At 40.4% G+C, this 18,044-nt stretch overlaps 1 protein-coding gene across 1 annotated transcript in view; it reads right to left on the reverse strand.

Annotated features, from left to right (window-relative positions):
• Nucleotides 1–1,221: 1,221 nt before the first annotated feature.
• kmt2ca (lysine (K)-specific methyltransferase 2Ca) overlaps nucleotides 1,222–18,044 on the reverse strand; it is a 114,754-nt gene continuing 97,931 nt past the window's right edge. The window contains 23 exon segments of the mRNA XM_056738844.1: nucleotides 1,222–2,982; nucleotides 3,063–3,171; nucleotides 3,871–3,944; nucleotides 4,027–4,143; nucleotides 4,336–4,510; nucleotides 4,873–5,015; nucleotides 5,585–5,721; nucleotides 5,881–7,015; nucleotides 8,176–8,271; nucleotides 8,843–8,982; nucleotides 9,144–9,315; nucleotides 9,975–10,111; nucleotides 10,241–10,419; nucleotides 10,815–10,962; nucleotides 11,620–11,749; nucleotides 11,869–12,033; nucleotides 14,114–14,305; nucleotides 14,953–16,463; nucleotides 16,466–16,592; nucleotides 17,130–17,362; nucleotides 17,465–17,528; nucleotides 17,612–17,678; nucleotides 17,816–17,927. Of these exon segments, the coding sequence (XP_056594822.1) occupies nucleotides 2,890–2,982; nucleotides 3,063–3,171; nucleotides 3,871–3,944; nucleotides 4,027–4,143; nucleotides 4,336–4,510; nucleotides 4,873–5,015; nucleotides 5,585–5,721; nucleotides 5,881–7,015; nucleotides 8,176–8,271; nucleotides 8,843–8,982; nucleotides 9,144–9,315; nucleotides 9,975–10,111; nucleotides 10,241–10,419; nucleotides 10,815–10,962; nucleotides 11,620–11,749; nucleotides 11,869–12,033; nucleotides 14,114–14,305; nucleotides 14,953–16,463; nucleotides 16,466–16,592; nucleotides 17,130–17,362; nucleotides 17,465–17,528; nucleotides 17,612–17,678; nucleotides 17,816–17,927 (5,456 nt within the window). The 3' untranslated portion in view covers nucleotides 1,222–2,889.

Below are 18,044 nucleotides of genomic sequence, written 5' to 3' on the forward strand. Positions count from 1 at the left end.
CGACACATGAGTAGCCAAATGAATACAATCACCCAGATACATAAAAAACATAAAATGTAAAAGCTCGTCATGATCTGTTCAAACCAGCATCAAAACAAACCCAACCCAGCAAATGCCAAAAAAGGGTTTGCCACAACTGTAAATGTAAAGCAATTTTTTTTACTGTCTATATCGTTTTTACGCAATTAACTCCATTGAACTCATCCCAGACCGCTCATCTGTGTCGAGCAAAACTCCCCAGACCCTCATGACTTTCAACAACCTAACATGCAAGTTTCAGGATTTTTTGATTAAAGGGGGAAACAAAGCAATTTTTTATGATCAATCATTTAAACTGACAGATAAAGGCTGTAGTTCTGTATTTTGACCACTAGAGGATGGACTAGCAAAATTACTGTAAGCATTATGGGCCGGTTTCACAGAAGGTTTAGTTTAAGACAGGACTATGCCTTAGTTCAGGAGTTTCCAAACTTCTTTGTCAGCCGAACCACTTTGATCTCATGTACTTGAATCACCCCCTGGGAGGTACTCCCACTGAGGAAGCAAATGATTCAACAATTTAATAGCGCGTTTGAATGTTTACATATTTTAATCTGATTTGAGGTCTTAAAGAGTAAAACAATTACAAAACTATTGCTATTTCCAAAAACTTTGCTACTTAAATTTTTCCAAAGTAAAACAACCAACTTGAATGTGCACAGGAAGAAACGTGGAAGAATGCCAGTAACAAAACAGATCTCATCCCCCACTGACTTCTATTATGGCAGTAAATGGGGGATGAGATCTGTTTGGTTGCTGACATTCTCCCAAATATCTCACTTTGTAACTTTAGCAAAAAAAACATTGTAGTTAACAACAAAGAAACGTATGCTGGTTTGGAACGATCTAAGGGTGAGTAAATGAGGAAGGAATGTTCATTTTTGGAACTATCCCTTGAACTACTGATTCCACATTATTCACAGCATCGGTTCTTTAAAATTGTCCAGTTGAAGCTTTGCCTCCAATGTTATCTAACCTGCTTGGACCTGTATAACTGGTGCTCATGGTTAGATTTATTTCAATTTTTTAAAGTTTTTCTGCATCCTCAAATTTCTTTCCTGCGTGTGTGAGCATACTATAGCAGTACAGCTTCGGATTCAGAAAATAAATCACATTAAAAGTAACACATTGAGAATATATAATGGGTAAAATACAACAGTAAACCAGACATAAGAAAGGGACTATGATGTAAAATATTTTATTTTGTTTTTGTAAATGCTCCTAAATCTGATTCCACAAATTCCAAAACCCACACTTTGTATACTCCAAAAACAAACAAAAACAAAGAAAAAAAACTTTATCATTGGATACTACTTTACAGGACAAAAAATGACAAATACTGTTAAATGTCTGAATATTGTACAAATAGGGAAAATATCCAAGAAACAAATTTCATTACAGCCAGTCATTGAGAAAATATGTACAACTCATTCATCTTAAAGTTGAAAAAATACACCATGCCATGTATGTAACAAGCTCAGGACTGTCTAGGTATAGTAAGAACTGCAGTCCAAGTGAGCTGTGCACATTGAAAAAAAACCTTCATTTCAAACTGGTCTGCAAAGTGCCATTACCAGGTTTTGAATGATTTCATAGCATCGAGTTTGTATAAACATAACATGATTTTCACTTTTAAACAAAACATCTATAGTCTTCTTTTCAATGTAAACATGAAGGTAGCATGAATCTAAGCATTGAGTTCTGTGAATGTGAAAGGCATTGAACTTCACCTCTGAAGTTCGGGGTGCGTTGTGAGCGGTGTGGAGCAGCTGTGCTGGCGATGGGAAACTACCATGATGGGTGGATCTGAATGGAAATTCACAGCGCACTATTCTGATGAACAGTTAAGATCAGTCACAATCATGACTGGTGATCGTTTCGATTGTGAAAATAGATTAGAAAAGGAAAGAAATTTCTTCAAGTGGTCAGATCATTTTAGACAAGTTTCTACATTCTAAATACAACAAAAATACTCTGAATAATTCTTAAGTTTTTACAGATTCTGTACAATTTTATACAACACATATACTCTTAAAATGATATCTCGACATCCTTCTTAAATACATTTTTTTGTTTCGTTTTGTTTTACTGAAAACAAAAGATCGCCCAGATAACGTTAAGGTAACATTTGGTCGAGTATTTACACATTTGTATTTATAGACGGATATTTACACATCATATATAAAGTAACATGTTCTGTCCGATCGGCAGGCTTTCCAAGCAGTTCAACTTCTCTGCTTTTCCACATTTTTAAAAAATAGCTTCAATCCATAATAAATACAAAAGCTGTCTCTTATTTTACAGAAATAAAACAAAGGAAAAAATAAACTGACTCATGGAATCAAGTATTTCAACGGTATCTTTCTGGTTTAGTGCAAGTTAATCATTCCCTTAGCTTTATCCCTAAGGAAGTCTTCTCAGTACATTCCTTGTTCAGTGGTGTCTACATTTCTGTAACTATCTGTATATATTTGTAAATAGATTTCTTTAGCTAGAGGACCAGCCTCTTAATGTCTAAATAAGGCTGTGGCCAGCACTTTCAAGCCCAAGCCCACCTTTAAAAACCTCTCGCTCGCCGCTGTCTGCTAGAGTTCTTCATCTCGTCTCAAACGCAGATCAAAATACATTAACATTGTCTTTGCAATTCAGAGTAACCAGTGTGCAGCCTGCTTTTAGTTTAGGAGAAAGGTGCTCATATGCTATACTGACTCGCTTGCCATTGATTTGAAGCCTTACAGTTCTGCGGTCTAAACATTTTCGTTTTTATCTGTTGTTTCATTTTAAAAGTTGTCATTAATCATAAAACTAAAACAAGGAATGCATATGTGTTGAACTGTCCATCGTTTCTCTTCAGTTCATCCACTTCCGGCAGTTTACTGCACCACAGTGACACGGGATTTTATGCTGATCGTCCTCAAGGTCAAATTTGTAGTCGTAACACAACTACAAAATAAGAAAGGAAACATACGTTTAGAGTTTGAGCTGAGTTCATGTCATTGAATGAAATGGGAGGCTAGTTTTACCTCTTCGCCTCGCTGGATTCGCCGGTTGGAACTGATGATGATTTTGTGACCTCTTTCAAGCGTTACCACCTCAGCAATGCAGTTGGGTGCGCAGGAGTGGTTTATGTACCTGATGGATTTATATGAAAAAAAGAAATGAATCTAAATGCAAGTACGTCAACTCGAACACTATATTGTGTGTCAATGCATTTCACAATAGATCAGACAATTCATAATACAACGGGGATGTCACGATTCACTCAGCTCGCGATGTGATTTATAACAACAAAATGACAAATTAGAAATGAACAACTGCCCTTTTATTATTGCTCAAATGCTGCAGATTTCTTTGTAAAATAAAAATATATTTTATGTAAAATTTAAGTCTCTTTAATATAAAAAATATTGTGCTTTTCTAGGATTTTTTTACATTTAAAAGATATCAGAATAGCCACATTTTTCAAGTTTGCAGTAAACACAGCGGCCCCTGCTGTTCAAAGCATGTATTGTGATTCATGCAACATTTCAACCCATTTAAATCGTTGTATATTAGAATCGATTTTCAACCGGCTCACAGTGAACTGTTACATCCCTATAATACAATGCAAGCATGTTACATTCTCATTGCCATCAGGGGTGTTATAGTGGGCATTAATTCAAATTGTAAGCAGCAGCAGGAGGAGTTCAGTAAATGGTACATGCATCTGAAGTGTTACCCCCATAGCGGCAGCACTCTAGCAATGTGTTTGCCAAGCATGTTTGCATTTATAGGTAAAGTATATGTGTGGTTCTTAAAGTATATGACATTAAGAAAGTTTCTTTTCCTCACCTTGCAGGTCCTCCTGTAATAGTTGCATCAATGACATGCTCACTATCAATGCGAAACATGTAGACTCCACGATTCTGGAAAAAAAAACATTATAAAGCACATGGACAGAGCAGAAATATGTGCAGCATGACAAATAATCATGATTGAAATGCATACCTGCGCCTCATACATCTTCTCCTTCCGATTTGCAACCTCATTGCGAATGATGGTACCAATATATTCAATCACCATGGTATATTTTTCAATGTCTCTGGCTGCATACAAGCCTAATCCCTGCATTAAAAAATGACAATCCAATCAAAAAAGTGAGCTTGAAAATCCAGTTTATTTGTCACACTAGAAATGCAAAGTTGAGTACTGCTGTGTGTACAGTAAACATGCTATTCCAAACATGGAAATTGTATGTTTAGATGCTAAAACCCATTAAAGAGAGATAATTCTGAGTAGGACTCTTGATCTTTGCACCTGTATGCGTGAGCGGGCCAGGTAGACGTTGGACTTCCACTCAGCCTTCATGCGACGATATTGAGCGGACTTGGAGTGGACAAAGTTTTTGCTGTATGGAGGGCCAGTCATCTCAGTTGGATTTCCAGGACTCTGCAAAGCTTTAGAAGAGCTGCATCTGGTCAGTGTATGAGGCCTGCAGGAGAAGCACAAACAAATCGGCTTCATTCAAGATCTTCTCATAAGCATGAAGACATTTTTCCTGCATGGAAAAACAAACTGCAGAACATAACTTTGACGAATGCCGTCGTTTCTGAAATTCCCAGTTTTATGTTCAAGTGAATGAGGACTGATGTTATCAGAACTGGAAAGATTTGCCATTCCAACTCACAGAAATTATGAAACGTGAAATGCAGGAATATCAAAGAGATGAAGTGAAAGATAACAGATTTGTGAAAACGGTTCACAGACATGAACGGCGATCCTCAAAGTCAAAGAGAAAGGAGAGAAACCGGAAACAAACATGGACAAAACAAAAAGTAAAATTATACAGAATACCTTAACACAAACCTCTTGACATGTGTGCATGCTTTAGGTTCAGAGCGGGCACATCCAGAAGGGTTTACAGCCAAAGGCAGCTGCATCAGTGGATTACAGCCATAGCGGAAAGTGTAACGCTCACACGCCTCCACACCAGGAAGCTAAAAAAAATCACAGTGGAATAAATCTCGTGCTGCTTTATCTCTGGCTCATCTATATAACTGGGTTCACACCAAACACAACCAATTGCGTTTCATGCTCTTTATTAATATTTTCAGGTGAAGTTCGTGCCACCCCGCGTCTTTCACATCGCATATCGCAATCGAATTACTATGTTATTTACTCGTGCAAATCGCTTAATTCGCGTTCGGTGTGAACCCAGTGTAAGACTTGCAAAAATACCATGAAAGTTGTACTATATGACATTACCTAATATATAATATATATATAATATATAATGCCTGTATATATGAATATGTCTATGTCTATGTATGTTTATGTATTTGTTTTTCATCACTTTCTCTATTTCATATCCCCTTCAAGGTCATCTTTATCTATTCTATGTGTTTGTTTTCTTCTTGTAATTTATACAATGCAAAAAAGGGCTACATCTGACTTTCAGAAATCCTTTCTGCCTGATTTCAAATGGATCCGTCTGTCAACATACACCTTTAGTATTCAGAGCTTTATTATATGAGCACTTGAAATAACAAGGTTGAATTTCACTCACAGATTCCACGATCCTGGTAACAGCAGAAACCGTTAATCCAAACAGATCCTCTCCCTTCAGATAGACCGGAAAGAGTTTCAGAGATCCGGTCTCATTCCTTCTCTCTGCCACCGGCTCAAGAACTTTCTCCCACACGCCTGCAACAAAACATGAAAGACTGAAATACAACCAGACTGGAAAATGTCAAGAACCACACATTTACCACACATTGCTTAGAAACTAGTCCTATTCCTGCATGTCTTCTCATGTATCAGAATATGGCGAGAGTGAAAACCCAGTTGTCGGCTTTGGCTTACCTTTTGGCGAGGATCCGGTAAGAATCAAGTCATTGTAACCCTGCTCCACCACACGAATGGTAAACTCTGGCTCGTCATCGTTCTCATCGATGGAACACACGTAGTGGCATCGGCGGTTTCCGTGACGCATGCTCCAGTAGATGCGGCTGGCCTCGTAGCCCACAGGAAAGATGGCAGACACTGAGTGGAAGGCCTGCATCTGCTGAGCAAGCAGCTGACCAACAGAATGAAACACCAGGGTTCCCACGCGGAAGGTGTGTTCCCGTTCCCCCCTCTGAATGATGCTGGCGATCTGCCGGGCCTCGTCCCTCTGCACGTACACCCGGCGAAACACGGCAAAGCAGCGGAGCTCATGATCGGTCCCCAGCAGGCCTCCGAACGAGCTGCTTCCCCTTGGTCGGTGCAAGTGGCACAACATGGTCTTGTCTTTGAAGAAGATGCACTGCGCTCTAACGGCACAGGTGAAATGGTAGGCGTTGGTGCAGCGCAACCGGTGGCAGCCACTCGTGGCGCCAATCTGCTGGCAGTACACGCAGCGCACCGACAGGCCTCTCCTCAGCGCCATCTCCACGTTAATAAGAGCTCCAGCCTGGGTCTCGTATACCTCCGTCGACCACAGGGCACAGTTGAGGTGCACCCACAGGTCCAGGTCTAGGTTGAGGAGGCGGCCCGCACCGTCAGTGAGACCGTCTCCTTCCTGGTGGCAGAAGCAGCAGCGGCGCGTGTCTCTGGGCAGGGGCTCAGGCCGGAGAGCCGTCCCAAGTTTCTTCAGCAGTTCGTCCACTTCTGCTTCCCCCGGCAGGTGGTAGTTGCCCTTGGGCACCACGATCTGAATGCTCCATTTCCTCCACCGCAGAGCCTTCCAGCGCTTAGGGGACAAGAAGCGAGGTTCATCGCCGTCGTTGTGCACGGCTCGAGGACGAGGCTTCAGTTTGACGGTGACTTTGAGAGTATCAGACTTGTCTCCTCTGAATGTTTCAGAAGTGATTGAAGGGAAGCATGTAAGAGGAGCGGATGGTGGAGACAGCTTAGGTTGCAGTCGAGCCAGACAGTGAACGTCCAGATCAGATATGTTGTTACTGTACTGATGGAGCACCTTCATCTGCTTGTCATCAGACAGTAGAGACATGTTTGGCTGTGAGAGAAAGACAAGGAAAGATTTTTTTAACTTAACATTTCTTTTATTAAGTAAAGAACAACAAGAATTTTGTCAACAATAACTTGTAGGAAAATATTACTAGTCTATTTACTGTTTAGTGCACTGTTAATATGCAGTTTTAATCACATATTTTTATACAAATTTCATTAAAAATCAATTCAAACATTTTGATACACAGCTGCGGAAACAATTAATAGACCAGAGACTGTTTTTCTGATTTTAAAATGTACCATTTTTAGGTATGTGTTAAGGTAAAATTATATTTTTTGTTTCACTCTGTGAACTACTAACAATATTTCTAATAAACAAAATGTCAAATAAAAATATAGTTTATTTTTACATTTATTGGAGAAACAGGTGAAAATAACAGGAAAGATGCTCTGTGTTTTTTCCACATTGCTGTTGGAACTAACAAAAAATCTTCATAAACTAAAGCAAAGTCTTCATTTATAAATAATGAATAAAGAAAAGCATTTTGTGTGGTCTCTTTTGGCCTTGCTAACAGCTTGCATTCTTACTAGCATTGTTTTAGCTACTTTTCCACACCCTCAAATGTTATCGACTGTAACTGGGCATCTGAATAAAACAAAAATCAAGTGTTTTACTATTTATTCAGCCTTGTTTTGTCAACTTTAAAGAGGTTATATGGCGCGAATACGTTGTTTTTGGTGTATTATAAATTGCCTGTGCATGCATCAGACACGTAAAATTGCAAAAACCTGAATTGTTCCAAATATTTTGAACCTGATGTTCCAAATATGGTAAGAGGCGTTACATTTCCGTCACATTCTTGCAGTTTTCGACCAATCACTATGCACTGGTTAACTGGCCAATCATAGCACACCTCGCATTTAAAAAAAATCTGATAGAGATAGAGATAGAAACATGCACAATATGTGGAATATACAGCATTTTTAAATCTTAAATCGCATAATATTATTCGTTTTAGCAGTGTCATATGACCCCTTTAAGAGATCGTTAGCAAATGTACCGAGAATGTTCCTTGTTAGCTGGGAACGCTTTGATGTATTTTGGTGAAGGTTATCTCTGCTGTCTCTAGCAGGGTTTTTAACAACATGAGGTGAGTAAATGTCAGGGTAAAGTGTTCTGTTACTCTGAACGCCTGCAGTACTCACCCTGCCATCTACAGATTTAGTCTGCATGTCAGCTGAGAAGAGAAGGACGCAGTTGTGACTGCAGAAGACCAGATTCCCTTCAGCTCTTCCACAGGCCTGCAGAAAGAACATGAGTTTAATTTCCCATCTACTGCCCCTTATTATCATAAGATAGCAGGAGATCAAAGCTTGCATACGTTTCAGACCTTTTGTTGATGCCATAAGGAATTATTACATTTGCATACTATTAAGAGGAGTGGAGGGGTAAGAATGGAAGACATCAAAGGTACTGTATGCCATGATTCAAATGACCTGAAATGGGCCTAAGTGTTTTTGAACGCAGACATTTCACCGGCTTAGTGTATGCGTCTCCCTTGGGTTATGTTAGTTAACCCAGTGATTGCAGCGGCTCGGATTTTCACTTCCTATTAGCAACCAGATTAGCATAATTGTGCTATTCTGTACCCCCTTAAGGGGCATTGAGGGGGTTGCACATTGTGATTCAAGGTCCCAAGCTGGAGCTCTGCATACAGACCAGGATTCGGTATGTAAACACTTGAAGAGCGTGTCACATGAGCTCTATGAGAACTGATGTAGACAGAGGCTATTGGCATCCAAATGAAAAAAGGTTAAGGGGCATCTTTGATCCGGGGTCATATTCTGTACATGATCTCTGTGTGTTTTATACCTGTTTATTCACAGGCAGGTCTTTGGTAGATTTGCGGACCCCATTTCCAAGAACCACCACCTTGCAATGAGAGCACCACTGTGGTTTAAGCCCTGGGCTGTTTCTGCTCTCCTGATAGTCTGGTCTGACAACAGCTGAACCTGGAATAAAGAAACATTTGAATACTACAAACAAATCAAGACTATAAGTCAAAACAAGCCATTACAACCAAACATGTTAAAATACTGGAAATGATAACGTGATATTGGTCACACCGTATGTGTTTTGTTTTGTTTTATGAATATAAAAATGAAATGCGTACCCTCACGGAATGAATTAATCGGTGGCCGGAGGAGTCTCATCGCAGGCTGCTGATGAAACATGGCAGTTTGAGGAGGCACCTGCTCTGATTCTAGAGACCGGATCACTTCATAACTCCCCGGGATGGACACATTCAGCATGTTCGCCAATGTCAACATCACACCTTGAATATTCTAGGACACAAGCAGACATATAATCAGGGGATGGGGTCTATTCATTCATCCCCTAAATAAGAGACCGTTTACGCAAGACCACTTTCAACTGTAAACTGAAAACCTTGTATGCGTTACAGGACAACTGCGTTTTGAGCACTGAAAACGCAAAAGTTTAAAAACAGATCTCAAAGTTTTTGGAAACGACAGAATTATCGTTTCCAATACTCCGAAGGCAGCGTTTCCCTAAATCGATGACATCTTACGCATGCGTATTACGCGCTCAGATTGAAGGCATGTGCAAGTATTCCCCAAACAATAATGGCGGCCTCCATGTTGCATGTTTGTTCTGCGTGACATTCTTATTATTATTTCTCCAGCAAAAAGCAAAAAACAAGCGGAGACATAGTATTTAAATACACAAACTATATAAAACATACATACACCCCAACAAAGTGTCTTAAGTGCTTTTACCTTAAAACAGCCTATGTGTATGTGCGCTTGGCATGCATAATAAAGCCTTTAAAATGCAGATTGCTTTGATAACGCTATCGTGTGTGTGTGAAACTTTCCAAAACGAAATGGGAAATGTTTTTCATCCTGTAAATGTACTCTAAGAATCTAAGCATTTATTAGCTGTACTGCTACAGAAGAAATAATACACAGATTCAGACACTCACCTGTGCGGCAGCTGGCTGCAGAGTAATGGCTACAGACACCAGATCAGATCTTGAGCAGGTGGACAGCTGTCCAAATTGTGAACCAATGAAACTGCATGCTGGCTCTTTCTTGACTTCCCACAGTTTGGCTTCAGAGCCTATTGGGAAAAAACATCATGTCACCAACCATAACATAGACTCTTAGTTTACTGATGTGAATGTGAGATGAAGAGACCTGGTGACCAAGAATTTGGACAAAATGTTCACAAACAGTGTGTTTAGTTTACCTTTCCCACTGGCACTGGGCAGCATGGGGATGACCGGAGAGGCAGCAGGAGATGGCGGCTCTTCTTTAACTCGAGAAAGATCTGGATAACAGCTGATCTCCATACCCACCACACTCTCAGGAGAAGATGACGGAACATAGCTGTCAGGAGTGTCCCTGTCCTCATAGTGATCCTGACCCCTGTAAAAAAAAAAAAACTATTTAAGTCATACTGATCAAGGCCTTATGGATAATAAAGGGTACTCGCATTCAGACTGCTCGCCTACAGTTTTTAAACTAGCTTAATGTACTATGTACCGGTTATCACCAGAACTCCTTCAGCATCTCAAAGTTAATGTCAATGAGAAAATAGTTGCTGGATTTGATGTTTTTGAGGATCACAGGACGGAACCAAAGCTTTGTCTGAGTACTAAATTTCTCTTCGCTGTAAAAATGACATTATATCATAAGCACATGTTTAACCAGACCTTTCTTTGTCATGATAACCATTCACTCTGATCCCTTAAGTTCATAGACATAAAATGTAATCTGATGGCTGTGAGTGATATGTGGGAATAAATAGCCTGTAGACGTACCGAAGTTCCTCCTGGTTGTTGTGGGGTGGAGTCGGTAGAGAAGCGGGAACGTCAACAGTTTTTGGACCCTGAGTGATTGTGTGAGTCAGCAGATCTTCTTCACCTTTAAATGAAACGCTGAGCTGCTTCTGAGCCAAGCTTTTAGAAACTGACAAACAATCACAAAACCAACAGAATTATCATGTGGCTCCACTAACGTCTAATTACAGTGCATAATTTAAGCTTCACAAGTTGTTAGTTAAATACACTTTTTTTCATAAAATTGTAGTAATATTATTGTTATTATTTGTATCAATTGTATTATAAATTAAATGCATTTTAATAGAAATTGCATTCATAAATCAAGTCATTATTTTTGGGTATACGCTGCTTTATAGGTGTCTTTGTAACCCATAGTTTGGTATGTTGTTGTTTAGGTTTAGCTGGGTAAATACACATTTATTACATCATTCCTTTCAGCCAGCAGCATGCAACCCAGCTCTTGTTAAACAGATATTAATGTTGACATCTCACTAGTGTTTCAATCTATATAACAGATTAGATGACAACTGACATTCAGCATTTAGTTACACGTCTTGTGAGGTAACAAATACACTTGTGGTTTGGTTTCAATAAGGCACTGACATTTCACATTTTTCCTCAATCAATCGTATTTTTACAAAAATACAAATATTGATCTACAGGAAATTCTCTGAATGTTGCATTGAAGATTACATGTAATTCTGTGATTTACGCGTGTATTTTCCATAAATCCAATAGTCGTGCATTAAGGATTCAGTCAAGCCGTTCATATACTCATGCTCACCCATAACTTCGGCTTTCCTGGCCAGTTCCTCTGCAGTAGCAAAGCCATTTAATATCTTCTGTCTTGCCACAGGGGGCGGTGTGGGAGGCAGTGAAGCAGGCGGTGTTGGGGGATTGCTAAGATTGTTCTGCTACAAAGACAAAAAGCTCCTTAAGAAAAGAGTCTGAAACAGCTTCATTTCAACAGAAGATGCTGTGAATTCACCACATTAACACTACAGTGTGAAGTAAAGGAGGAGATGGACTTTACCTTATAGATGAGTTGTGAATAATAATCGGATACGCCATCCAGCGACGCACTTCCAAATGATCCAGACAGTCTGCTCGCTCCGTTCAGCTGACCGCTGCCATACGGAGGAAAGTATGCAAAGTTTACCCCGATCATGGGCTCCATCAGAGGCAGCATAGAGAGCTGCTGGAAAGAAAAGAGAGGAAGACACATGACGGCTGTACAGCTCATACACAAATTAATGTTTCTGCATAATGATGCCAGAGACACAATTAAAACTGACATTAAAATGCCATTAAAGCTCTTTTTTTATCTCATGTATTCTACCCTCATTAAGCCAACAGTGTGAATAACATTAATTACATTTCTAAAAATGATTATAATAGACATAAAATCATGACGTATCAATAACACTTATCACAACTTTATGGCATTTATACAAGTAGTGAAGCACTTTATTTCTCTGTCCAGTTCTACAGGAACATACAACTGTATGTACTCACTGTGCAATTGTATCATTTCCAGGTACCAACCCTGAAGCTAACCAACCCACAGTATGTGTATGTCATTTCCAGCATTTATTGGGCACCTTAAGTACACTTTAAGAAGTACTGTAGATTAATGTACGGTGGCCGCTAGGTGTCACTGCGCTGCAACAGAAGAAAACACATGCAAACACATGCAAACACAAGCAAATTCAGAAAGCATCTTCATTAGTTTGACGACACATGCCCTGCAAATACTCGAAACACAAACAAACACAGAAACGCGCTGCAAATTCTCGCAACACAAACAAACACAGAAACGCGCTGCAAACTGCACAGACGACAACGGAAGTGTTTCCGGGGGACCCCAAAAACTGATGGACCTGATAGGGACGTGCTTCACTTTGACTGTTCAAATTCGTTAGTGGAGTTGTCAGCCACATTGAAGGTAATTGCTTTATAACTTTATTTTAACTTTCTTAACGGTCGCCGTAGGATATTATTAGCCTGTCGATTTGAACAGTTTAACAAAAACGATGAGACGTAGTAGCTGCTCGACTTACTTAAACAAGTGTCACTATAAAAAAGTTTAAAGGTTTAAAAAAATGATTAAAAACTAATTCTAGTCGACATAGTCCGTGTGGCTGACAACTCCACTAACGAATTTGAACAGTCAAAGTGAAGCACGTCCCTATCAGGTCCATCAGTTTTTGGGGTCCCCCGGTAAAACACTTCGTTGTCGTCTGCTGCAGTTTGCAGCGCGTTTCTGTGTTTGTTTGTGTTGCGAGAATTTGCAGCGTGTTTCTGTGTTTGTTTGTGTTGCGAGTATATGCAGCGCGTTTCTGTGTTTGTTTGTGTTTCGAGTATTTGCAGGGCATGTGTCGTCAAACTAATGGAGATGCTTTCTGAATTTGCTTGTGTTTTTTGTGTTTGCATGTGTTTTCTTTTGTTGCAGCGCAGTGACACCTAGCGGCCACGGTATTAATGTGTCCCCAATATTTCTTATGCATAAAAGCATATTAGAAAAGTGTAGTAGTCAACTATTGGGAAAGCTAAATATGGCCTCAAGTGCAGTACACGAATCTTAAGCCCTATTCGCACGGGATTAGTATTGTCTGGCGACCTTGTGTGATTTAGAAATTACCTCCCCACATTTGCACGGGACAAGTAAAGCCTGCGATTTAATTCAAATGTACGGACTTATTTCCCAGATGTGACAGCAAGGCTTTGCGTATAGTTTGAATAGCCCATAGTTGTATGGTGTTTAATGATATATGACTGTACCTGTCAGCATTTGAGAGTTGAGACCCGCGAACTGGACAGAAGATCACTGCTTAACCAAAATATGTCTCAAACGTTACGAGAGTTTCCATGATAAATAAACAGACGGGAGACTCCCGGCCAAAACGACAGTGTTGGCAGATATGGATGATCCAGCACCCGAAATAATATCAAAACACTTCAAAACAGCCTCCATTATTAGCAAACGGTGGAAAAAACCTTGAAAAATGATATTTGAGCCCACCAAATCCCAGTGATGCCGATTTGCACGAGACTACTTTTATCACAGGACCTAGGTGTTCGTCCAGATATGGTAGGTAATTTGTAGGGGAATTTTTACTTTACAAATTACAGACATGGCTGATTCGCACGGGATTAAGATCACTACAACCTCGAAATGAGGTCCCCAGGTAATACTAATCCCGTGCGAATAGGGCTTTACACACCGTTGTGTAAAACAGATAAAAGAAGATTTTGAGTTGGATGTGTGGAGTGTTTACCTGTTCGAGTTGTGTCATCAGTGTATCTGTGTTGGTGTACATGGACTGCCTCTCTTCATCTTCTTTCTTTCGTTTTTTCCAGCGTGACAGAGGTTTCTCAGCTCCGCTCTTAGGTGTCCTTTTATTGCGCTGTTTCTTCTTGCATTGCTCGGGTACGGATGCATCAAGATCAACAACTCCTGTCAAGTGGCTCTGTAGATAAGAAACAACTCTTTCATGAATTTTGTTGTATGTTAATGAGTTTAATTGAATGGGTCATGTAACTTTTTCAAGAAGCCTTGATAATATACATTATAAATATATATTATACAAATAATATATTACAGTATATCTTCTATTAATGCACACTACAGCATTGTGCAACTTAAAAAACTGTTGTGCTTTGAATACTTAGTTATACTTTAATATTTAGTATGGTAAAATCAAAACACTAAACAAAATCATGATTCAGCGTGCAACAGTTCATCTATACAACACTTCAATAAATCGCTTTTAAGTGATTTTTAAAGTTTTTTTTAAGTGAGTTTTTAGCAGTTTTAACAGACTCACTGTGACCTCATTTAAATTCATTTAGGAACGAAAGAGCACTTTGCATCCTTAAAAGAACACAAAAAGGCGAAGATGCCCAAAAAGGCGTAAATGCTTTTGCAGATGTTAATTTTTTTGCAGCATTAAGCTTTAGCATCGGGATGCTAACGTATAACTGGTGCACTGTGCAACCCTAACAGATTGAGACCCACTAGGGGGCCTTAGACTTCCGAGGGGGTCTTAAGATGACTAAATTATTTTAAGTAAGACGCAAGCATGAAAATAAGCTAAAGACATAAAATGTTTCTTACTAAAGATTTTGTAATGTCCAATCTTAAAGAGCTTTTACGGTCACCCAGGCTCTCATCCTCTGATCGTATACTGTCATTACACAGTTGATGTGTTGGAGGAGGTGGAGGGGTGTTCTTGTTCTTCAGAAGGTGTTTGAGCAGCTCATTTCCCGTATCCTCACTCTGGGATGTTGGAATGGAGGAAATGACCTCATTATTCTCTTCCATCTTTATAATGCCTGCTGCTGTACTCTGGCTGTGTGCCAGCTCTCCCTCAGTCTTCTGGCACTCACTGCTCTCCAACCTTTCCATCTTGATCTCACGGAGGAGCTCATTCCTCTCTGCCTCAGAGCCTACACTTGACTGCCGCCGCAGCAGAGTACCTCCAGAAAGTTGTTTCTCTTGCTCTGTAGATAATGGAAGGCCAGAGCCTGTGGGGTTGTAGAACTCTGATGTGTCTTGGTCACCCAAGATGGCAGCAGTGCACGTCGGGGTGGAAGATGTGTCAGATACACACAGTGTAAGCGGGGCAGTGAGGTCAGAGTGTGGTGTAGAAAGAGTTTTCATGGAATCTGCATCATCGTCCCGTTTCTTCTTCCGGTTGCGTTTCTTTTTGCCTTTCTCCTCAGGAATGATGTTGGAGTAGAGTTGGATCAGGGACTGTCCCGAGCCAGGAAAATTAGCAGGTAACGGGGTTGTAGAATCTATGGAATATGAGGACGCATCACCACCACCATAGGGTGACATTCCAAGCCTTTCAATCCCTGGAGGCCGAGACTGACCTGGTGGGAAACCACACAATGCAGGATTATTGGACTGAAACTTTGGTCCCATATCTGGACCGAAAGAGCTATTCCCAGGTACAGGTCTGCGCTCTCCACTGTGCTGAAATGCAGGACTTGAACCCACAAAGTCTAAAGGCATGTTTGGTGGCTGAGGGAACACTTGACCCATCAGCTGCTGTTGAGGTCTGGGTGTCTGAACGAATTCTTGTGACAGGTCAGAGTTAAAGAAGGGCATCTGGGAAAGGCCATCCCCGCTGCTGTCGGGTCTGATTCCAATGCCCTGGTGCTCAATCTCGAAACTCTGCAAAGCCCTTTGCCTCTCAACTTCCTGCAAGAGTTGAACGCGTTGCTTTTCCTGCTGTTCACGAAGGCGCTCCCGACGCTCGCGCTCCTGGAAACCTTCGCTGAATGGATTATTATCATCAAACTTCACATGAGGGCCACCAATATTGGCTCCTGCGCCATTTCCTCCAGCAACCGCACCGGGTTGGTCGGGTTTACCTCCTGGATCCATTGGAGGAGGAAGCCGAGTCTGGAGAGGCTGGCCTACAGTGGACAATGGTATTTGAGGGGGCATATGAGGTGGCATCCTAGGTCCACCCATTGGCCGAACAGCACCTGGGTGCCACCCTGGCATGTTAGGCATGCGAGGAGGTCTTGACTGACCGAGGTGTGTTTGTTGCATGGGCATCATAGGACCCATCGTCGGTTGACCCATTGGAGGTCCACCAGGCATTATTCCTTGGCCTGTGCCTGCATTCCTGGCATAGCCTGTACTGGACCCATGACACCAGGTTGGAGGCGTTGTTGCTCTTGTTGCTGTTTAACACGATACTCCTCGATGAGCTCAGCATGTTCCTTCTGTTGCTTTCGTATCTGAAGGAATATTAGAGAAAACACATCTCAAAGTTCAGTTACAGTTTTATCTTAATATCTGTGAAAAACATGATCTCAGAATTGTACTGTTTACTGTTACTAGTTTTATTATATATTGTCCCTATAGTTCAAATTAAATTTCTTAACCAACATTTTATGAACTCGAAATTGGTGGATTTTAGTCAATGTTATAACATACGCATACAATTGACACAATTGTTTGAATGAAATTTCGGGATTAAATTGTTACAATGCTTTCACATGGCAACACTCTTCGAAACGCTTGCTAAACACCTTGTCAATTTCTGTATTTTTTAGGTTTTCGAGAGATGCTACTGTTCGTCCAACCATATTTGCAAATCACCCGTTTAGACAATGTACATCATTATCCATCATAATCAAACTGGTGCATTGGTCTGTTGGTCAAGGGTGCCAGGTTACGGAACAAACGCCAGGAGTGAAAACAACCTCAAACAGTGGCATAAACCAGACAGGTGTCTGATAAAGTAATCAACCTTCTCTAAATAGCTACTTTACCTGTTCCAGCTGCTTTTGAACCACACTCTGCTGTTCAGTCACTTGTTTCAGCTGTTCTGCATCTTCCTCTGGGAACTCCCGCCCAGCTTTTTTTGCTGTCCGCTGTTTTGCAGAGAGGGCCTTTTTAGATTTCCTGTTGGACCCAATTTGTTCCTCTAGAAACTTCTGCTGCATCTGAAGAAGCTGTTGTGTTTCTTGAAGCCACTCCTCATACTGTTTCCTTTGTGATTCGTCTGGAGATAAACATTCACTGACTTAACTCTGAGAGTAAAGTCACACTTGCTGGTAAACATCTGCTTAGTGATTACTAAAACTAAATCTACTTAAACACTCACTGACAAACCCAGGTCCAAAATTAGGGGGATTGGGCCTTGTAATCTGTGGTGGCATCTTCCCATCCTAAAAAGAAATTGTAATATTTGCCTTCAGGAAAGGTTTATTTCTAGTAAGAAAATATTAAAATTAAAAACTTTAGAATGTACCGGTCCAAAAAAATGTTGAGAGAAACCACTTGGATCTGGGCCATGTGTTCCAGGCACCTGTTGCATTCTGGCAAAAACAAAAGCACAGGGATTGATGTCAAGACATGAGTTCATGTGTAGTTTTCAGAGACAATTCAAATACAATGTGGGGAGTTAAGATAAATAAGTTCTGTTTGCTTAGGAAAGCTAATTATCATAGTATACCTGTTCATCATCATTGGAGCCATGCCCATACTGTTCTGTACCATGACTTTGTTGATCCCCTTTAGAGCCACCATCTTTGCCTTCATGATTGGGTCAGCAATGGTGTCAAAATCTAAAAAAAGTAATTTTACTTGAGTTCAACGTCATCATTCTCCAAGAAATATAAAAAAAATATTCTGGATACCATCCTGGCATCTGGTCATTTGTATATCACTATAGTCTAATGTAC

This window comes from Triplophysa dalaica, chromosome 23 (genome assembly GCF_015846415.1).
Source record: "Triplophysa dalaica isolate WHDGS20190420 chromosome 23, ASM1584641v1, whole genome shotgun sequence".
NCBI lineage: Eukaryota > Metazoa > Chordata > Actinopteri > Cypriniformes > Nemacheilidae > Triplophysa > Triplophysa dalaica.